Consider the following 23,178-nt stretch of genomic DNA (forward strand, 5'->3'; position numbering starts at 1 on the left):
CGCCACACCCCACCCCTCGCTGCTCTCCCCATGGATCTTCACCCAGAGTATGAAGCCACCTGGCCGATGAAGCCTTTGCTGCCTGCTCATGCAGGGAGGGGAGACTGACTAATGGTTACAGCAGGAGACTGGGGAGCCCAGGGCTGTGGGTTCTGTTCCCCTCCCTGCAGTGTGATGGAGAGGGTGGGTCGTGCCCTCCACATGCCTCCATTACCCCTGCTGCAGGATGACTGTGGCACAGTGACCAGTTACAGCATGAGGGGCCCTACACAGAGTCCTTGAGCAGAGCGTTTCCCCTGCAGAAGTATGCCAGGACCCGCTTCCCCAGACAAGCCCCAGAGGTTCCATCTGCAGCTTAGAGTGGCGCATTTGAGTCCCTGCCAGGGAATAGCTGAGCCAGCACCTTGGTGGAGACTCTCCCAGGAGCATTGAGGGTTTCCCTCCCAATGAGTCACTGAAAGACCCCAGGAGGGGTTCTCTGCCTGTGGCCGGTTTGCAAGTGATTCAGTGGGAGCCTTCGAAATCCCCAGCGTTGGTTCGTTTGGACCGGAGTCGTGGGTGTCACACACAGAGCAGGCTGGAGACGCGCTCGTGCACAACTTAGAAACCTGGCAGCTTCCAGACAGCCCTGTGCCTGGATGGGAGCAAACCTGGTGCCCTAAGCAATGTCCCTGCCCCTGTTTAGATGTGATGCTGTAGGGGGCTGCTTCTCTCTACAGCCACCCAGTCCTGCCCGCACAGACACCCTCATTCCAACAAGGGCAGATTGGATGAGGCTCCCCTCCAGAGCGAGTTATCAATTAAAGGGACAGTGAGTTAGTGTCAAGCCCTCCATAACCCCCAGGAGCTGCTCACAGGGCTGATCTAGCCCAAGAACTGGCCCCGGCTCTCCCTTGCGGAAGGACAGAAGCCCACGAGGCATATGTTCAAACACAGAACTGCTGCCCAGCATGCTCTCGACCGGAGGTTCACCCAGTGCTTCGCAAAACATGAGTTACCCAATAGGGAAACTGAGGCACCGGCCTGCAGAAATCTGATGCCTATTCAAGGTCAGGAGAAGCAGCAGCTGACCCCAGCCTCTCTCTTGCTCTGGTCAGGACACTAAACTAGCAGCTCCTCTGCAGACTGCAAGCTGCCAGCTCTGAAATTTGAGTCCCAGGGGCATACAGGAGGAGTGAGGCACCAGAGGGACAAACACAACACTGTTCACCCTGGGACCGCACGCGTGGGAGTCTCCTCTGCTGCGACGGGTGCCTCCCATCAGATCTGCCTCTCGCTGCCAGGCAATGCGACTTTGTATTACAGTAGCGCCGAAACGCTTCCACTAAGAACTGGGATTTCATCGCACGAAGTGCCGAACTCACACTAGGAGACAGCCCCTGCCCCACAGAGCCTCCAGAGCTAATCAAGGTCAGGACTCCACTGCAGAGCTGGGCACTGGCTGAACGCCCACATTCCCGTTCAGGCTCTGATCCTGCAGCCATTCTGCAGAGCTGAGCACCCTGAACTCCCGTGGACTCCAGAGGCACTGGAGGGTGCTCAGCCACTCCACTGAGCCTTTCCTGCTTTCTAAACCCCTCTGCAAGCCCAGCTGGTATCTGCTGTGAAGGGGAGTTTCCCCACAGAGAATGAATGGGCCTGTGCAGCAAGGCTAACCGGTGCAAGGGCTCCCTCTTGTGGCTAGCACCAGAATCACAGAAGTCCCACATTTCGGTGCAACTGAAACAGGTTCCTAGAGTGGAACATCTGCTTGCGTTGCCATTCTAACATTCTCTTTTGAGCAGACTGGGCTTTATTTTTTGTTTCCTCATTTGGCTGAAAAGTGTTAAAAGCTGCACATTAACCACGATGCTGGGAGAGAGTCGATCTAGAAGGGAAGGTGGGAACTAGCGAGATGTAAGAAAGTGGAAGACCTTCAGATCTTCACTGATCAACCAGATTGGCCCACAGGCCAACTCTGCGCACGCTGACACCTCCTAAAACTATCAGAGGTGAAACCAGGAAGATTCATTTAAACGTCACAGTAAGAACTTAAAGTGGCAATGCCAGATAAAAGCCAGGATACCAGGCACTTCAGAGATGTCCTCCAGCTTTTTCATTCTACAGACCACAGCACAAGAGAAAGCTTCTGGCCTAGCCATTCTGTGAGTCTACCCCATTGCCCAACTCCTTTCAAATCTCAGTCAGGCGTTAACATTCCTGGCCCACACATTTTATCTTCTGCTCTGTTTCTCTATGTAACTCGCATCGGACCAGGGTCTTTCAATGAGGGGGAAATGGAGGATAGTTTTGTGGCTGAAGCACAGGAGGTCTGTTTTCTAGTATGTTAAGGGCTGTTATAAAGACAACAGTGATCAATTGTTCTCCATGGCCACTGAAGGCAGGACAAGGAGTAATGGGCTTAATCTGGAAGATTTAGGTTAGATATTAGAAAAAAAACACAATTTTAACTATAAGGGTAGTTCGGTTCTGGAACAGGTTGGACCAACACCCGTCAAGGTGGGTGTAGGTTTACTTGGCCCTGCCATGAGTGCAGGGGGCTGGACTAGATGACCTCTCGAGGTCCCTTTTCACCCACCATTTCTATGATCTTTGACCTTCACCGTTGACTTTGGGATCTCAGTTCACTTGTGAAAAACCTGGGTTAGCTACTATCTACCGTACAGGGCACGTTGGGAAGCCTGATTCATTCACGGGAGCGAAACAACTGTTCACACAGCAGGTGCTAGAGGTGGGCAAAATTGTCCACTAGTGCCTACTACTAAGGTGGCATCGTCTGGTTAACCCTGTGCTGGAAGCACTCCTGACTCAGCGTAAGGTGGTAGCTATGCAATCACAGAGGACAGCAGTTTCGAATGTGGGTGCCTAAACTCCACATTTAGGTACCTATGTAAAACTGGTGGCTCAGTACGTCTGTGATTCAGGCCATTTTATTTAGGTACCTAAACGTGGATCTAGGTGCCTGATGTTCAGCCCTCCCTCACACTTAAAAATGTTGACCTTAATGTACCTTTCAGCCTTTATCACGTTTATAGAGTCTTAAAAATAACATACATTCAACTTGGACCCGAAGAACAGATGAAACAGTTTCACTTTCTAGCCCTGGAGCTAGGACAAGTCAGCAGCGTTTGTTTTGCGAACACCCCAGGAAAATTTTTTAAGTGGAAACAAACATTGAAATCTTATTGAGTTAAAAAAACATAGATCCCGTAAAGAGGAACACGTTCGCTGCTGCACACGGCATGACCAACCCAAGCCTTCAGATTTCATGTGACTTTTTAAAAATGACAAATGTCAGATTCTTTTTATTTACCTTCTGGGTTTTGAGCCTTAGAATTCACGCTTTCTAGCTTCTCAAGGCTAGAAACTTTTTTAAAAAACCAAAAAGACAGACAGACAAGTGTTAGTTCAGGGCAACTGCACCTGTACTCCCCCTTGATGGTGCAGCAAGGGCACCCAACTCTAGCCTTCCGGCCCCTCAGTTGTGGGCTGTCTTGGGTGGAGACGCGTTTCCCTTCTGACTGGGGTATTTCCTGACTACACTGTGAAATCCCCAGCAAGAAGCAGACTGCCTAAGCAGGCTTCTTTTGCCTTCTCTTCGGAGACAGTATACACTGTAAATGCCAGAGGTATAAGTTGCACACAGCAAAGCAAGCATATTTTATTCCTAAGGTAAAAGCATTACAGAGAAAAAAAACAACATTAAAAACAATAAAGAACCTACATGTATGCTAATGAGCTTACCAGAGATCACCCTGGCTCCAGCAGTCCTTGAAACCACATGAAAACCCCTCTGCGGGGTTTTGAAGTTCGTGACACCCTTAGCTCAGAACCAGAATGCTCGGGAGTTTGGGAGACATTCGTCCATCCCATTGGGGTCTTTGGAGCGACTGTAGATTGTTAATCAGGCGGACAATGGATCTCTGCTCCAGGTTCAGCTACAGAAGGATAGACTCAGAGATGGGTTATTTGCATTCCCTTCACCCCAAGTATTGCCTGGGAAATTCACTTCGTACATATCGTCCCCAAAAGTCCTTTCAAGTCCCTAAATGCTCCTGGAGATTGCGTTCCTCAGGCCTCCTAGTGAAGTTACATACAATTCCACAACACAAAATTGCATTTTTAATACAATGGACCCCAAAATTATTAACTCCATAAGGTTTGTCCAGGAGACTTGCAGGATACTGTCATATCGATCTCAGATTCTCATATAATCATAAGGGCTGGGGCTTTAAGAGAAACCACCAGACACCACAAGACTCAGTAGAATGGAGATGGCAACGCTGCAACAGAACCTGCGCTCTGGGCCGCAAGCCACCCGCCTCTTCTATTCGGTCAGATCTTCTCATACATCTGGATAACGCTTAACTTCCTGTTGTAAGGCTTAATGGTTCATATACAGCTATGAGGACTCCAGCAAAAGGAACTGTTATAGCCCCTTCCATGCTAAAATGAGGCCTGGTCTACACCCCGTATAATTATTTCAGCTAAGGGGTTTTGTGATTTACAGTACTACGGGCACAATTATACTGGCAAAAAGATGCCCTATACCAGCATAGCTATCCCCCTTCCCATATTCCCAGCGATACCATTTGTATCGGAATAATTACATCCCCACTAGGGAAGGCCGGCCACCATTAGATATACCAGTCTAGTTAAAGCATTGCACATTGGTATTTAGACAAGGCCTTATAAGCCACACACACAACACTGTTGACATTTCAAGCATTCTTGACACCAAATCCCACTCTTTTCACCCTCTCACTCTACCAAGAGGCCAATCCAGATTTCAAGATGCTCACAGGTGGAGAGATCTTCCAGTGCACATAGACACATTGGGATGCATCTAATTCACATCCCCAGAAAGCTTAAAAAAACCCCAACAGCAGCTCAAAGGATATCAAGGTGATCACTTGCTGTGCTCTGGCTCTTGATAAGAATTTCTCTTGGACCACGTGGGTGTGGTTTTGGGACACTCAGACAAAAAGTGAACACCTGCCCCGCCCCCCCCAAATTGAAGCCAGAATTGTTCAGTCCACCCAAGCAAGATGCGGCTGATGGCATCACAGATGCTGCAAAGAGGCAGGTAAGAAGATTTAGGAATGTAACATTATTACAGATCAGTTCAAAGCCCTGATCCTGCAATCATTTAAGGATATGCTTAACTTTAGGCACGTAACTTCTGGCCTCAGGCACTGGTGCACCTCACTCCCTCCTATTCTCTGTCTAATGCACAGAGTACTCTAGTCTCTTGTGGGCGGTAATATTTCACAATAATTTTGACTGTTAGGTTTAGTGTGTGGGTGCTGAGTGGTCTGTGATATACAGGAGGTCCCTTGAGACTATAACCACATGCATTTGCAGAACAGGTTTTGCTCCCTGAGAATTCTCAAGCAATATATTCTAAAATAAGCGAAGTTTCATTTCACAGGGAGGGTGGAGCAGGAGAAAGACAACAGGAGAAACGATAACCTGCCTTGGGTTGCGTTAGCAGGCACAACAACAAAGGCCAATGCTGAAATGGCCACACTGCACTGTCTGGAGAGGCTTGAAACGGAATTCAAACCTAAGGAGAAGTCAGATCCCCAGCCTGACTGTTCTAGATGTGCGGTTTCATTTTCAAATGCGTGTGGTGCTTAGGAGCCCAAGTCCCCTGGCAAATCAATAAGTTAAGTCACTTTTTGTCACCTGTTTTGGTCTCATTGCTAACCAATCTCAGAATGGAACAATCTAGGCAACCAAGGGTCATGGGAGCCCCTTACCTTCTCTGTAACAGCACCCCCATTTGCTTCAGCAGGGAGAAACTGTGTGCGACACTCCCTCTGGTGGCTGAAAAAAGAGAAATAAGAAACCAGAGAGGCCTATTTAAAATGGGCTGCTTGTGACTTCTTAGAAGTAGATTTTACTAAGCCAAAGTCAAGCGAGCCCGGCAGAGAAAGCCTGTTTTGCATCAAGAGCTGCCTGTTCTCCAGCTCAGCAGAGCCATTTGTTCAGTGAGCAGTTTGCAGCAGATGCTACCAATGAGGTGGAATCGTGCTATCAACAGACAATAGAATCTCGGAACTAGGTAATGATCAAACTGCATGGCTCACCCACTTAGCTCAGGGAGAGCGAATATTCTATGGAAATCCATTGAGAAATTACTGAATTCTACAACTATGGTCCTTGTCAAGTAAAAATATTCCAGCAAATCAACATTTTCACACTTACCCCTATGGAGATCATTGTGTGTCATGCCAACATGGCCTGGGGACAAAAACCAAGATTACCCAAATGTAGGAAGGCTTCTTTTGTCATATCCTGCAACCAGTCCTGCAATTCACAACACAAAGCACTGCCACAGCTCATTAGAAAGTAAAGCTTCCTTAGATCTGTAATAAGATCCCTGGATGTGACCTACCATACAACCTGACTATCACAGTATAGGAATCCTATATATCCAGTGCCAGAAACACACCCATTTGATGACAATGATTCTTCATGTACAGTTACATTCTGAGACCTGTCAGTTGGCCAATTTTTAATCCATTTAATGTGTGCCATGTTCATTTTGTATCACTCATTTTTAAAATTAAAATGTCATGCGGTAGTCAGTTACCTCACAGAAGTCTAAATATATTAGAACAGTTACCTTTATCTATCAAACTCATCTCATCAAAAGATGATATCAAATTAGAAAATAGATCCTGTCAAACTATAACCCATGTTGATTGGCATTAACTACAATACCCTCCTTTAATTTTTTATTAAGAGACACCCAGATCATCATCTCCATTATCTTGCCTGGGATTGATTTCAGACTGACAGGCCTATAATTATCCAGTTCATCCCGTTTACCGTTTTTAACAACTAACTTTCTGTCAGTCTTCTGGAACTCACCAGTGTTAACACTGAAAATCAACATTAATGGTCCAGCCAGCTCCTTTAAAACTCTTGGACGCAAGTTATGTGGACCTGCTGATTTAAAGATGTCTAACTTTAGCAGCAGCTGTTTAACATAGCATGGAGTTACTATTGGAATGGAAAGAGCATCCTCATTTTTTGCCTGATTACATCATCTTTTTCTCCCCAAATACACAACTGAAATATGTACTGAACACTTCCACCTTTTCTGAATGACTGATAAATCTACTGTTTCCATCTAGTAATGGACCAATACCATTGTTAGGATTCTTTTGGTTCTTAATACACTTCAGATCCTTATTGTCCTTCACTCTGTTGCACCACAGATTTTCCCATGTGTCTCTTTGCTTCCCCCTATAGCAATAGGTCAAAGCAGACTACAGAATTTTTAGGGCGCAGCAGCAAGGCCCACCCAGCAACTTGGTGGACTGCAGATTTACATCTCCGGTTGCCTTGCACTAAGTCTTTATACAGAAAAGCCTTCAGACGCCATGTGGAACTCAGCACCATCGGGTCTATGCTGATTTCCACAGGGAACGCAACCCTGAAGAGTAGATCTGGGTAGCACATGTGCACTATAAACTGGAAATATCCCTCAAAAGTAGCCCACACATTTTACAATAGCTCCACCCAAAAGGCTCCAAATCCCATCAGCATCTAGGAAGAGGTTAGAGCTGGTTTAGACCCATCAGAAATCCCCATTTCTCTCTCACACACAGACACCCCTCCTATCTTTTTACTCTCAGCACCATCTGTTTGGTCCTTCCTTTGATATTTCTTGTAAAATGTGTGTCAAGTGGCTTAAACATTGTATTTGCTCCAATGGCGGCGTTTTGCACCCAATAAGACCTTCCATCCGAGAATCCCAAAGTGCCTTCCATGCAGCAATCAGACTAAAGTATACCTGGCCTATGCTTATGAAGCCAGTTTTACTGCAGAGGGGTTAAGTGACTTGCCCAACACTGGAGACATTTGTGAGATCCAGGGGGAAAAAGCTGCAGCTCCTGATCCCCAGCCCTGCACCTGAAGTTTAAAACCATCCCTACCTTGCTGAAATATGACAGCTTCATTTCTTCTCCTTGCAGGGAAACCTCAGAGCTGGTTTACAAACCTGGGTCCTAATCCCACAGAGCTACAGGTGGGCTGACCCCTGTGACAAGCAACGACAAGACAGACACTTTAAAGTACTACATCCAGGCAACTAAGTCAGCTTTGGTTCAGAAAAGAAGATTTTAACTCTCACCTGAAGCTAACACAAGGGAACAAATGCCATCTCAAATTACATGAGGCATATCAGCTGGGTGCAGTCGCAGACTGTTTAAAGTGACAGTTCATTTAAATTAAAAAAAAAAAAAAGGAAAGGCAAAAGTAGTTTCATGCATTACATCTGAGCCTGAATCCTGGTAAAATTTTATGGGATTTTCAAACCACATTTTTCTGTTCCTTTAACACATCTTTCCCATTGCTGTGTGAAGATCCACCCTAAAATGGGATCTGACTATACAGAAGGGAACAATTAAACTGACTATGCAAAGCATTGTGAATTGCATGGACTGATACCGAGAAACCTCTCTCTTTTTGGGCTTGTGGGACTCGGGTGTTACTCACAACAGCAGTAGGTAAGACATCTTCAGAGATAAAGTATGCTTAAATTGACAGGACCACTTCAATAATGTACAATATAGATGCTCCTTCCAGCTATTTTGCCCTGGTCATGAAGCTTTAAGAACTATGCAGACTTTCCACGATCAAGTTTTTCCCCAACAGAACACCAGTTTGTAGCAGGGTACCGCAGATCAATTTGCATTTACACTGCTGAGCAGGGGCAAAGAGGGAACAGTCAGTAGGACAGATGAAGAAATCAAGGGATTAAATCCAGGCTGGAAATTTCAAAAGAAAACAAGGGAATGAGGTGCCCAAATCCTATTAAATCCAATGAGCGCTGAGCATCAAGGTCCCCTCAACTTCTTTGAAAATCCTAATCTCAGAGCCCAGGGTGGTCTGTTCAGTAAGCAGGCGATCAGGCAGTTAATAGAACATCTTTATATCTGTGACCTTGAGAGAAAACACTGTTAAATTAGTGTAGACCCGAAAAAAAGTGGGGAAGGTTTTCATTCTCCAGTCTGGAAAAAAGTTTTTTTTCCCCATGAAGCTTTTCAATTAACAGGTTTAGGTTCTGTGGAGTTAAACATCTCCCCTTCTGTGAGAGAACCTCCACTACAACAGCTAGTGCGAATGCAGGAGAATCAGGAAGTGAAACAGTTCCTTTGCCCCAGGTGAAGGAAATGCAGAGTAGACAGCTAGCAACAGTGAAAGCCATTTGATAATCAACACCCATTTAATAACCACAAGGTATTTTTCATGACATTTTCCCTCTCAGCAGTATCCCATTTCACTAACAAGAATGAAGTACTGTTCCAGAGCTCAGATGCTCATTTTGTTTGCCGCCTGCTCAGCAGAGAGAAAAAAAAGGCAATCAGGGGAGTTGGATTTTTGGATTCTTGATCTCAAACTATTTCACAGTAAAAGAAGAGCATGGACCCAAGTCCACCCTTATGTGTTTGAAGGGCTTTGGTAGGGTCTCCTAAGCTACTCACTGAATAGCTAATACATCCCATTATTCGACACTGACACTTTTTGTACTTGGGAAAGAGGGAATGTTATAGTGTAGGCTGGAGCCAGGCATAGTGCATGCAACTACTGGAGAGCTATGGCCTTCACAGACTGAACACCGCACCTCAGTCCTGACCTGCAGCATCTCCTGCTAGGCCACTCCTGGGCTCTCTACACAGCTGCATCAATGCACCTCATTCCCGATCTGGAGCACTCCTGTTCTACCCATTCTGACCTTCCTAAATAGGGACATCCTGCTGAGTCTGGCATTTCGGGGATAAATATTATTTGTAATGTAGGAAAATGTTCAGAGATCAAACTTACTGTGCCTGGCACCTTGGAAGCCAGGCCTCCAAATGCAAAAAGCTGGCATGTTAACCAAAGCAGCTGCACTCATTTATCAGGCAAACCTCAGCTGTACCAGTCAGTCCCCCGTGCCCAGGTTTCATACTTAGGGCCAGTCTACACTAGCAGAACTCCTATGTTCCTGGACCTGTTTACCATAGACCATACCCCAATTCTATTTTAATAGGTGCTGTAATGTGAGTTAGCAATAGATTAGTTCAGTTTGATCTTGTTCACATACATGAAAACAGTCACCACAGAATCAGGCTGTAACTGGGTCTGGGTTTCAACAGTTGTGTTATACATGGGCCAAACTGATCTGCTTCAAAGCCAGTGTCAAAACAGCGAGAGGAGGGTTTGGATGAGACCAAGCTCCCATGGATGATTAGAATGCACACAAATAAAAAAAAAGCACTGGATCCCAACAAAAATGTTTAAAACAAACAGGGGAAGCCTAGAGCATTGGCTCAAAACCCTGCAGGGATCACACAATAGCCAACAAACCAGAAGTTAGGAACTGAAGTATTCGCCTGCTACCCCATTTGCAATTTTATTCTCCCATGTCCAGCCTCCTCGTATCCACAGCCAGGGCAGCACCTACCCCACTGAAAACTAACTGAAACACAGAAGTGATGCTCAACAGGATCTCACGTTTATTATTGAGAAGTGATTAATGGTGAAAAGAAAGGCAACGCCCATTCCTCATTGGCTTAACAAGAAACTGAAGAAACATATTCACTACACATTTTACAATATTTTTTCGTTCAAAATTCATGTTCCTGTAAACAAAACAAGCTTTGACCACTGTTCTCAGCCTTTAAATCAAATTAATCCAGACTTAATCTGTAATCCATATAATGCACAAGAACAGAACATTTCTTAGGACTCCTAGTACTTGACTTTTGAGTAACAAAGGGTCAGAGGAAAACAAACCACCCTTAGACACAACCTTGGCAATAATTTCCATTCGATTCTTCCAGGCAAATAAACCCAAATAAGTCATAAAATTCCTCCTCTTCCAGTCGAAGGAAAAAATAGTTCTTCCACTTTCTGCAGCGGATGTCCAAAAAAAAGTCACAACTCGATGTTCCAAGTGCAAATTTCAAAACCAGGGGGAAAGGAGGCACGAGGGAAGTGGAAGAAAGGGATGCAGCGGGGTTTAAAAATTAGAGAAAAAAGGCATATGCCACTTACGGACTTTCAAATCCGGAAAACATAGTAAAAAGACAAAAAACAAAGCATATGCTCTGAAATCACAACCAAAGCCCAAAGAAAGGGGACAAGTTTTTACCTATACTCTACCTAGAAGGGATTTTTTTTTCTTTTTGTTTTTTTAGTCCTATGTCTCGTGACATTCCAATACTTTTTTTTTTTTCAAACTGCAAGTTTGTAAGGTTTTTTTGTTTTAAAGTCAATGAAATTAAGAAAAAAAGTCCTAATTCGCTCTGGGGTGTTCTTTTTTCTCCTCTCTCTCTCTGAAAGATATCCTGGATGCAACCTCTGCTGCAGTCTCTGTGGGAAGGGTAGACTTTTACTTGACACGGCCTTGGCGTTCCTGCAGGAGAAAAGAGAAGATGGTTAGTTTAGAGGAACTCTTGCAAAACTTCCATGGGTCAAGAGGGAACAAGATTTTGTTCACTACTATCTCATACACAGAACATGAAAACACAGGGCTGGACCGGATGTCAAAAGATCACCCCGTCCACCTCCCCACGCTGAAGCGGGATTAGGTATTCCTAAAACCTTCCCCAAGGGGTGTTTGTCTACGTTAATATTTAGCGGTCTATGACAGGAGAGGTCCATTATAATGAAGTTGAATCTGAGAAACGGTCCGTTTCTGTTCAAGGAGAAGGAGCTTATTTTAAGCGGGCAGCTGCACATGGCTAGTATGACAACGTACTTACATCCTGTCGGGCGATGCCTCCCAGCTCTTGCCATTTCCCCTTCATAATAGCAGTTGCCACCACAACCCCTCCCCCCGCACCTTGCTCCTTTCCTCTCCCTATCCCCAGCAACATCTTTTGCAGACAGCAAGAAAAGAGGGCCCACCAGTCTAATTCATTAAAAAACAGCTCTCACAGATGCAACCTGCTCAGATTCCTCCACTTCTGTACAGCCTGCCAAGTATAATGAAGAGAAGTGGGACACAAACAAGGGGGGGGAGGGCAGCTAGTGAAATAAACTACTCACTGCTAATGTTATGTCAATTAACTGGTTGGACACAGTCTGGGGTGCCAGGTAGAGGCAGCCACTGTGCTAGTTATCAGTGACGGTTTCCAGTGCCTCACTGGTTGGGAGAAACAGGGCTCTCTTCCTCAGTCCCGTAAACGGAGCTTCAAAAAGCAGTTCCCAAGAGACCTGCCTCCAGTTCTCAATCCTACCAGGCTAGAGAGAGTTGGTAACAGTGGGGAGGAGGAAGAGTGAACCTGCCCTGGGACAGGAGGGATTTGGGTGCTTTCAAGAGTGAATTGGTAGCGGGGTTCCATTTGCTGAAGGAGATCAGGTACGCACATGTCTAGTGAGAACAGGAGAGGTGGAACCGAAAACGGTTTGTGTTCAGTCCCTCAGCGAACTCGGCATTGGCAAGTTGCTTGCTCAGGGCTATAAAACCCAGTCCCTGAGAGTTCTCCAACCACAGAATTCACGCTCCGAAGACTGGTGATCCAGGGTACAAGCCTTCATTTTAAACAACAATGCTTCTAGCCAATATGACAGCAAAACAGCAGACTTAGGCTGACATCAGTGCAAATGGCCCCATGCATTGAATGGTGCGGTAAGCACTGAAACCTAAAAGATGGCGATTCATAAGAACAGCCATGCTGGGTCAGACCAATGGTCCATCTAGCTCAGGACCCTTTCTCCGACAGCGGCCAGTGCCAGATTCTGCAGAGGGAATGAACACAACAAGGCAATTTCGAGTGATCCATTCCCGGTCATCCAGTCCCAGTTTCTGGCAGTTGGGGTTTGTGTCCCTGACCGTCTTGGCCAGTGAGTCTCAAATCTTTTTTTTTTTTTTTTTTACACTGGCAACCCCTTTCACACAGCAAGCCTCCAAGTGCGACCCCCCTAATAAATTAAGCACACTTTTAAATATATTGAACACCATTCTAAATGCTGGAGGCAAGCGGGGGTTTTGGTGGAGGCTGACAGCTAGCAACCCCCCATGAATAACTTCATGACCCCCTGAGGGGTCCTGACCCCTATTTGAGAACCCCAGATCTTCGCTAACAGCCACTGATGGACCTATCCTCCATGAACTTTGATTTTATAGACCTATCATATCCCTGCTTAGTCGTCTTTTCTAATCTGAACAGTCCTAGGTCTTTTTACTCTCTCCTCACATGGAAGCTGTTCAATACACTTAATCATTTGTTGCCCTTCTCTGCACCTTTTCCAGTCCTAACAGATCTTTTCTGAGAGGAGGTGACCAGAAGTGCAGACAGTATTCAAGGTGTGGCCACACCATGGATTAAATACAATAGCATTATGATCTACCCTTTTCCTAATGGTCCCTAAATCGTTCACTTTTTTGACTGCCGCTGCACAATGAGATGTTTTCCGAGAACTACCCGCAAATCTCTTTCTTACCTGAGAGCAGCTAATTTAGACCCCATCGTTTTGTATGTATAGTTGGGATTATTTTTTCCAATGTGCATTATTTTGAAATTCATGGTTGATAATTGCATCTGCCATTTTATCATCCCGTCTCCCAGTTTAGCGAGATTCCTTCATAACGCATTAGAGTCAGCTTTGGACTTAACTATCTTGAGTACCGTATATACTCATTCATAAGCTGAATTTTTTTTTTTTTTTTTTAGTAATAAAGGGATGCACCAGAGAAGGGGGTTGGCTTATGAACGGGGACAGAGAAAGAGACGTGGGACACAGCCCCACCCCCCAACAGACAGAGCAGGGAGAGGCAGCACAGCCAGCAGAGCCAGAAGGGAAGAGGCAGGGCCAGAGTCTCTTCACTTCTGGCCATGCTGCTCTGCCCCAGCCTCCGAAGCAGCTGCAGCTCTGGGGCTGGCAGGCTGTGGCCGAGCCGCCTGGCCTGGCTCACTGGAGCAGGCTGCGGCCAGGCCAGAGACATCCTCCCCAGCCCTCCCCAGACAAGGTGGGAAGGGATGGGGAGAGCGTGGGGGTCCTGGGCTAGGGGTGGGGGCATGTGGAAGGTGGTCACAGGGGTTACTTCCCTGACTCTCAGCTTCTTCAAAAAAATTTCCCCAACAGTTGCTGTCCCAGCCCATCAGGGTAAGCAGCTGGCACGCTGGGACACTTTGTTTACTTAGGTTTACCTCTATGCCTGCAGACACTCGAAGTAAACAAACCATCTCAGCCCACCAGTGGCTTATCCTGATGGCCCGGGAGCCAAAGTTTGCTGACCCTTGAATTATAGGGTCGGCTTCTGAACTGATTATAAAAATTTTCCATTTTTACTTGTCTATCTGCGGGCGGGCGGGGGAAGGGGGAGGGAGGGAATCCGCTTATAAACAAACCAGCTTATGATCAAGTATATATGGTAATAGCATCTACAAGCTTTGTCACCTCATTGTTTGCCCCTTTTCCCAGATTTGTGAATACGTTCAGCAGCACAGGTCTCAGTACAGATCCTTGGGAGACCCCACTCTCTCTCGCTCCACTGTAAACACTGACCTTTTATTCCTACCCTTTGTTTCCTATTTTAGCCAGTTACTGAGGCATGACAGCACCGTGCCTCTTATCGCAGGACTGCTCACTTTGCTTAAGAGCCTTTGGTGAGGGACCCTGTCAAAGGCTTTCTGAAAGTTCAAGTATACCATATGGACTGGATCACCCTTGTCCACATGTTTGCTGACCCTCTCAGCAAATTCTAATACATAGATAAGGCACCATTTCCCTTTATAAATGCAGTGTTGACTCTTCCCCAACATATTGTGTTCATCTACAGGTTTGATAACTTTGCTCTTTACTCTAGTTTCAAACCATTTGTCTGGAACTGAAGTTAGGTTTACTGGCCTGTAATTGCCAGGATCACCTCTGGAGTCTTTTTTTAAAATTGGTGTCACATTAGCTACCCTCCAATCTTCTGGTACAGAGACTGATTTAAAGTGATGGCTACATATCAGTTAGCAGTTCTGCAGTTTCATAACTGAGCCCCTCCTAGTCCCTTGGGTGAATACTGTCCGGTCTTGGTGACTTATTACTGTTCAATTTATCAATTTGTTTCAAAATCTCCTTCTATTGACCTCAATCTGGGACAGTAGAAATGTCAACTATTTTACTGCTGATCATTTTAACAGAAGCAGGTAGTTATTCCAAAATCCCAAACTACCTCCTATGGTTCTCCAGGTGCCAAATCCTCATCTGTCCCCTACCCAGCTGCCAAAACCCCCAACTGCCCCTTGACAACTGAGATACCACAATTATACATTGTCAGGATAAAAACGATGGCATAGCGAAAAACAAAAGAGTGGAAAAGAGTAAATTATATTGAAATCCATAACAAAAACCTCAGCAGCTACTAATATTTGTTTTCATGTTGGATTCATTAACCTTTTAAATGTTAAACGCAGCTGCTGCAAAATTTCCCTCTGCGTGACTTCATAATCAAGGGGCTTTGCCACAGAACTTGAGTCCAGCTTGCTACAAAGGGTTAAAAAAGCAAGCTGGAGAGAGAGAGAGATGCTTATTTAAATCAACTCAAAACATTTTTTAAACATCCCTGACAATTTAACATGCAACGTCAATATGACGACCAAAAATTTGCCAACACATGAGCTCTCCATGAACAATAATGCTCACATCCAGTTACTGATTGGCCCCTTTTCTCCACCTAGTCATTCCCCGTGATCTCTTGCTTCAAGTTCACTGAAAAAGTTGGCCCTCACTGAAACCATTTTTGGATCCAGTTTCTACCCTCAGCACTGGGAAAAAAGTTAACCATTACCATACTTCAGCAACAGAAAATGACAGCTAGAGGTGTCTGGTTAGCTTCAGGCCTTTGTACCCCAGTATAACTCCCTGCATCAAGATGATTAGGCTTGGTCTCCAATGAAAAAGTTACATTGGCATAGCTACATTGGTTGGGCGTGTGAAAAACCACTGCCTGACCCACAAAGTTATGCCATCAAAACACAGCTATGCTGACAAAAGAGTCCTTCCATCTATGAAGCTCATATCATCCGGGGAGATGGTGTTCTGCACTCAGAAAAACCCCTTCTGCCATAGCCTGTCTCAACATTAGGAGACTATGCTGGCATTGCCTCCACAATGGAGATATAGCCATATTTTGGCACAAGGGGGCCTCTTCTGATTTAGTGTGTGTCGCTTGGAAAAAGGTTTAATTTATCTAACCAAACCACCTTTACACTGGAATAAGAGTGTCTGCACAGTGGGTGCAGACACTGCCTGGATAACCAGTAAAAGTTTCCATGCAGGCAAGGACTAAGAGCCAATTTGAAACAATACATTTCCTAGCCCCATCAACCAAGGATACAGCGAGTGGAATGCCACTTCAGTTTTAAAGTTTCTTCCCTACAATAGGCCTAGTCAGCCCATACTTCCCTTTCTCCACAGGACACTTGAGATAAAGCCCTGGATACTTACACGTTGCCTTTTTTAAGGTGGAGCAAATTCTCTTCATTAATATTTGCCATACAAACAGAGTAGAACTGAAAACACAGCAGAATTGAAATCAGGAACCACAACAGATAACCAAAGCAGTTTTGATCCCTGGGCACCACAGTACAAATAAATAATAAAGCCATATGCCTGGGGGAAGCTGCAAATCAAAATGAGTTGCCAGGTCTTACTCCTCCACCTCCTGGTTCTGAATCCAGCCCAGTTCACTAACCAAGGACAGATGGCAACATGCCACATCCACTGAGGAAGAGGTCACAACTGCATGAACTGAACTCCAATCTCTCAGGCACAGATGGGGTTTAAGCTAGCTGCAGGAATACGCAGCCTTAGAACTCCTCCACACACACATCCAGCCCCACCACAGCTTCAAGCGACAGAGTCCCATCTTGTCCTGCAGATGGTGGCTGCAGTCCCTGCTGACCACTTCAACTGATTAGCTGACCACACAGATCCCAAACCATGGGTTTAAATGAGGTGCTTTCTCCTTCCATGAAAGTAAAGCAGCTCCAAAGGCCAAAGCATGGCACAAGGAAAGGAAGACAAGGGACCTAAGAGGAATAAGAACATAAGAGCGGCCAGACTCAGTCAGACCAAAGGTCCATCTAGCCCAGTATCCTGTCTTCCAACAGTGGCCAATGCCAGGTGCCCCAGAGGGAATGAACAGAACAGGGAATCATCGGTGATCCACCTCGTCGCCCATTCCCAGCTTCTGGCAAACAGAGGCTAGGGACACCCATCCTTGCCCATCCTGGCTAATAGCCATTGATGGACCTATCCTCTATGAACTTACCTAACCTAGTTCTTTTTTGAATGGCACAGGGGAGATGGAGCAAAAAAAGCCACAGGATGCAGGTACAAAGGACAACACAACCCAAGAAGAGTCCCAGAAATGGATCCTTCATACAATCTGGAAAAAGGCCAGAGGCTGTAGGAAGCAGACTAGAAACAAACTGTTTAATTTCAGGATTGGGGATTGTACTGCAAGTTTCTCTCATCTGAATATTCAGCATAACCTGAAGAGGCTTGAAGCACTAGCGTCACACTCTGGCGTAGAATAATCCCGTTACTTCCCCCACTACTGCAGCTTCACAGAATATTTAGGGGGAGTTTCTTATAAAGGAATGGTGTAGGGCATCTATTTGCCCCCATTCAGATTTTTGGCTCATTCCACTACCCGCTGCAAGTGACTTTTCCTTGCATGGCTCAAGGATCTGGGTTTATGCTCTCATTTATGCATATGCCATGGAGGGAAAGCAAGCAGTTTCCTTCTACTCCAGTGCAACCATCTGGGGTCCGAAAGCCCAGCGTGTGCTAATGTGAGCACTGCTCTCAGTGCTGAAGGAGATACGGGGCATGATTTCATTCTCTTCATTCATGGCAGTAGTTTTTTTTCTGTGCTTTTGTTTGTAGCTGAATGAACAATTTCTCCCGCATTTCCTTCTAGGAAAGAGGCCTTGGCCTAGAGATGATGTCCCCTCTATACAGTCCAACATTGTCCACAGCCTCATCCAATGCAGTGGGACACCCCCCTGGGAGAGATGTCTTGCTCTCCAGGGGTTATAGAAGGTAACAAGTCAGTGCTGGACCATGAGAGAGAGAGAGAGAGAGAGAGAGATTTTTTGGGATCAGAGGTGGGGGTTAAGTGCTGTGTACCCACATCATCTCTATTCTTGTTTTTCCTCAGATCTCAGGAGTGTGGGGAATCCTAAAATAACACCCACGTGAAATCCCAGGAAAAGGGCTTGGAGCATGTGTACCTGCAGGTACTAACCATGATTCTGCCCTTTGACATGTGAACCCCTGGATGACAAAAAATATCCACATTGTGTTTTATTAAAGTTGCCCTTGATCAACAAAGATTGGCTTGAGTATAATGAAAAACAGAAGGGACAGAGGACAGACCAGGCAAAGCCAGAGCTGTGAAGTGTCAGTGAAGGATGGGTAAGAGCACAGTGGGAATACAATGGGAGAACTAACTGCACACAGTACCGAGCAACATGATGGAAAACAAGAAATGTATCCTTGCTCAGAGCAGGTGGAATAGACACCTATACACTTTTGTAAGCACGGCTGTGGACATGCTGTGTTTACAGATATCCTAGAGAGCTGAACCAAAATTCTCCATTCCAGACCAGGCTAGAATGTGTAATTAGAAGCCCTTTGTGATTATCCTGCATAATTAGTTTCAGCCATGTCCAGCACAGTTATAGGAAGGAAGCCGTGACATCATAAGCTGGCTTGTGACATTACTGAATGAACGGGGCTAGTGCAGTAATCTGATGAGAGGAAGCAGTTTCCAGTCACACAGCTTGGGAGCCAATCCTGAGAGGAGAGTAAAAGACTTCCCTGAAAGTTTATAGCTAGCACCTACATACTGTGATGAATGGCACCTTAGAAATGACGGATACACAGATGCCAATACTACGCACTTACATAGCACCTTGCAGAGGCTCTCACTGATTTACAAGCAGCACTTGCTGTGAGGTAGGCAAGTATTTTTCCCACTTTATGGCTGGAGAAAGATTTATCTAAGGTTACAAACAGGGACAGAACCCGCCACAGAACCCAGAACTCAAGCGCTAGTTTCATGCCCTCACCACCACACCAGTGACTGCTGAGCGTGTCAGCGCACTTGGTGGTGGGCTGAGCATGGTGTTGTCTGATTTCAACACACGTTACTTTCCCAATGTTTTTCCACATCAGCACTGCTGTAGCGTATGCCTGAGTGGGAGAAGTGGCGAGAACTGAAACTTTTAGGCTGTGGGCCGCATTATGGAAATTGGAAAACCCGTACTTTAGACCATTCTCCTTCCTCTAAGGTCATATGCACTGATGACTAAGGCCATGTCTACATCTAAAATTTTGCAGCGCTGGTTGTTACAGCTGTATTAGTACAGCTGTATAGGGCCAGCGCTGCAGAGTGGCCACACTTACAGCAACCAGCGCTGCAAGTGGTGTTAGATGTGGCCACACTGCAGCGCTGTTGGGCGGCTTCAAGGGGGGTTCGGGGAACGCGAGAGCAAACCGGGGAAGGAGACCAGCTTCGCCGCGGTTTGCTCTCGCGTTCCCCGAACCCCCCTGCAAACCGCAGGGAAGACCTGCTTGCTCGGGGGTTCGGGGAACGAGAGAGCAAACCGGGAAAGGAGACCAGCTTCGCCGCGGTTTGCTCTCGCGTTCCCGGAACCACCCAGCAAACCTCAGGGAAGGAGACCTGCTTGCTCGGGGTTCGGGGAACGCGAGAGCAAACCGGGGAAGGAGACCAGCTTGATTACCAGAGGCTTCCTCAGGTATGCTGGGATACCTGCTTATTCCACGGAGGTCAAGAAAAGCGCTGGTAAGTGTCTATACTTGATTACCAGCGCTGGATCACCAGCGCTGGATCCTCTACACCCGAGACAAAACGGGAGTACGGCCAGCACTGCAAACAGGGAGTTGCAGCGCTGGTGGTGCCCTGCAGATGTGTACACCTCCTAAGTTGCAGCGCTGTAACTCCTTCACCAGCGCTGCAACTTTCTGATGTAGACAAGCCCTAAGTTCTGTCCTCTAGATATGTGCATGCAACTGCAGCTGAGATCAATGGGAGATGTGAGCCCTGCCCAACAGCAGAATTCAGCCCCATCTTCAATAACGTTTGCTGGAACCACAGGGATTCTTTAAATCTGGAATCATTTTGTTCACTTGGGAAATAAATCATTTGAGGCCTCCCACATCAGATCTTATGCAACCCTATCCAAACAAATACAGTTTCAGGGCTTCCAAAAATTATGCCGCAAGTCAATTTGACTTCTGACTTGAACTAGAAATAAGAGCGATGTTTCTAATGATGCCGTTTCTGCGCTAGTTTTATACTGCCAGCCTTTCCAACCAGATCAGCTTAAAATGTGGTTATGGTTAGCACAAATAACTTATTAAAATAGCACCTTCTCACTACGCTTATCGGCTCCCCATGCAGCTTGAGTCTTAAAATGCTCAGTTCATATACAAAACCACAATATTTTACTACTGTTGGCACTGGAAAGCCAATACAACTGCAGAGGAAAGAGCGGCATCCTACCCTGACCTACACATCAACAGAAACACTAGCTCCATTCGGTCTGCAGATTTTTCCTTGGTTTGTGACAATGGCTGAATTTCAGTTATTTATCACTTTGCACTCTTGTAAAGGAGCTCCATAAAATTCAAAAAGATAAATATACTAGATATGTTGATAACCCCATGCTAGAACTCCTCCTGCTCTGAGAGCAAATTAAAATTTAATCAAAATCTTGATTGAACAACAAGAAAGCCTGAAAACTTGACCAAAGAGCAAGCAAAATGAGACCCATCTGTGGGATCATATGCCAAAGGAGGATATGTAATCCGTCCTGGAAATCTGAATTACAGGCACAGACAACCCAAGTGTTCCAGCAAACCTCAACTGCATCCGTCCGCAGGATATAGGAGAAGAGGGACTTTCTCAAAAAGGTCCACGTCACAGACTGAAAAGCCAAATCACAGTATCAGGCTGAGTTTGCACATCCTGGCAGTTAGAAAGGTCTTGCTTCAGCATAAAAATTGAGCACACCACCTAATGTTTGTCTCAGATGCCTATCACTCTGGTATCTAATCAAAGGGCTATCAAGGCATACAGAGTAAATAGGGAACAGCAAGATGTCCTCTTTCAAGAGTGGTTGTAACCAAAACATGACTAACCTACCACAAGCATTTACAGAGCACCAACCACCACATGATCTGTGCATTTTAAACCATAGCTTGCCTTTCTATGTCAACTATCCAGCTTGGGAGCTAGGGTGTTGGGAGGGACTTCATGGAAGTCTTAGAAAGACTGCCTCTATTTCTGCAGCAGCAGTTACATGCTGTCAGTTGTTCCTAGTTGTCAGCTGGCTGGCAGACATGCTCAAATTCCCCCCCTCCCCCCACACCTGCTTTCAAGGCAGCACCAAAACTGATCCAATTTAGTGCAAAGGATGAACTCTGCCAGTCTTCACACTCCAGATCAAAACTGCATTCTGAAGCAACAAGTCGTCCAATTTCTGCAAACACTTAGAGGAACCTTCCTGCAGGAACCAGCTGCCCTGAAGCATATGACTTGCACAGGAAATAGAATGGTATGTGGTCCTAAAGCGAACAACATGCTACTGGACACCAGCTACCCAAAGCCATGTCACAATGAGCTAGTTCAGTGGTCCCCAACGCAGTGTCCCCGGGCGCCATGGCGCCTGCTGGGGCATTTGGGTGTGCCCGCCTAGTGCGCAGCAGGGGAGAGAAGCTGTGGCCCTGCGCCTGCCAGGGACAGAGTGCTGCGGGCTCCAGTGTTCTCTGTCCTCAGGGCTTCTCTTCAGCTTCTCTCCGGATTCATATATTATGTAATATTAAATATGATGTTTTTCATATTATTTAATTTACAAATACAAAATAAGCCTTAAAAAATTGGTGGTGCCCGCCACACTTCTGAAAACATGAATGTGCTAATGGCCACAAAAAGGTTGGGGACCACTGAGCTAGTTGGTCCTTTTCAGTGAATATGAACATTTCGATCCTCTAAAAAAAACCACAGGTAGTTAAAAGCTTTGAAAAATTTACCAGCACACCTTACCCATCAGGAGGTATAGCTCAGTGGTTTGAACACTGGCCTGCTAAAACCCAGGGTTGGGAGTTCAATCCTTAAGGGGGCCATTTGGGGATTGGTCCTGCTTTGAGCAGGGGGTTGGACTAGATGATCTCCTGAGGTCCCTTCCAACCCTAATAATTTATGATTACTGGAAGTTAATACGAGTTATGGGAGCCTTCTGAGTGGGATTCCAGAGACATCTATTAAGCACCACTGGGCTTCCTACTTGGGCATGGTATTTGGACCCGAATCCCCTCCTGGCTTTAGTGTAAAAGCAAAATATATTTGTAGCTTCCATTCCAAGATCCTGGAAGGAAACAGGATTCCTTGTTCCCACACCCAGCTGTTAATAAGAACATTCCCAATACTCTCCTTCTCCCCTCACCATTTGGTAACTATGTGCTACAGCTTTCCTGAACAGTCAAATATAAAAACTTACAAGAAACTCATTAGCTTTATGGCTGCTCAGGCGGCTATGGTCAACAGCAGTGAAACTGACTATACTCTGGTAAGTTTCAAACTGAAACTATTGGTGAGGCCCAGAAAATTTTTTCTACTGGCAAGTCCAGTCTTCTTCCCTTGCCTCAGTCCTACTTCGTCAGATATTCTTGTGTATATACATGAGGCAATAATGGACTATTTTTTCAATTTGCTGGCCCTGTGCATTTCACAGCACTTTGACTGTTTCCCTGCTTGGGTCTTTCAAGGAGTATGGATCAGATATTTTCTGCATTGACTTACACATTGAAGAGTTAAAGTCTCCCATCCCAGCTTTAATAAAGTCAATGGCATTTACCAAGAACCTTCCTTCGAACCTTGTTATAATGATCAGACTTACAATTTTACTCTAATTGAGGGCTTAACAGTAAAGAGTATGTGAAAGTTCATAAGAATCCACTATAACTTAAAACAAGGGTTAATGTGAAAAAGGTGCAAATGGAGATAGAAAATCCAGACAAAAAGACCTGGTATGACTCAAGGACTACATTAAGATCATGCCTGGTAAACAAGAAAATCGTAGAACTAAAAATGAACCAACCAAAATTGGCGTGTCAGAAAAAGGTTTAATTGGTAAACAAAATAAC

General features: G+C 45.6%; 1 protein-coding gene and 1 long non-coding RNA gene across 2 annotated transcripts in view; both read right to left on the bottom strand.

Annotated features, from left to right (window-relative positions):
• Positions 1 to 3,396: 3,396 nt before the first annotated feature.
• Positions 3,397 to 6,319, bottom strand: LOC127039217 (uncharacterized). The gene is made up of 3 exons (XR_007770923.1): positions 6,211 to 6,319; positions 5,763 to 5,829; positions 3,397 to 5,072 (listed from the first exon to the last, which is right to left on the bottom strand). It is a non-coding gene; the product is annotated as an uncharacterized LOC127039217 (long non-coding RNA).
• Positions 6,320 to 10,491: 4,172 nt separating this feature from the next.
• YTHDF2 (YTH N6-methyladenosine RNA binding protein F2) overlaps positions 10,492 to 23,178 on the bottom strand; it is a 28,519-nt gene continuing 15,832 nt past the window's right edge. The window contains exon 5 of the mRNA XM_050932516.1: positions 10,492 to 11,416. Coding sequence (XP_050788473.1) covers positions 11,393 to 11,416 — 24 coding nt within the window. The 3' untranslated portion in view covers positions 10,492 to 11,392. The remainder of the gene's footprint in view (positions 11,417 to 23,178) is intronic.

The sequence above is a fragment of the Gopherus flavomarginatus genome, chromosome 22 (genome assembly GCF_025201925.1).
Source record: "Gopherus flavomarginatus isolate rGopFla2 chromosome 22, rGopFla2.mat.asm, whole genome shotgun sequence".
Classification (NCBI taxonomy): Eukaryota; Metazoa; Chordata; order Testudines; family Testudinidae; genus Gopherus; species Gopherus flavomarginatus.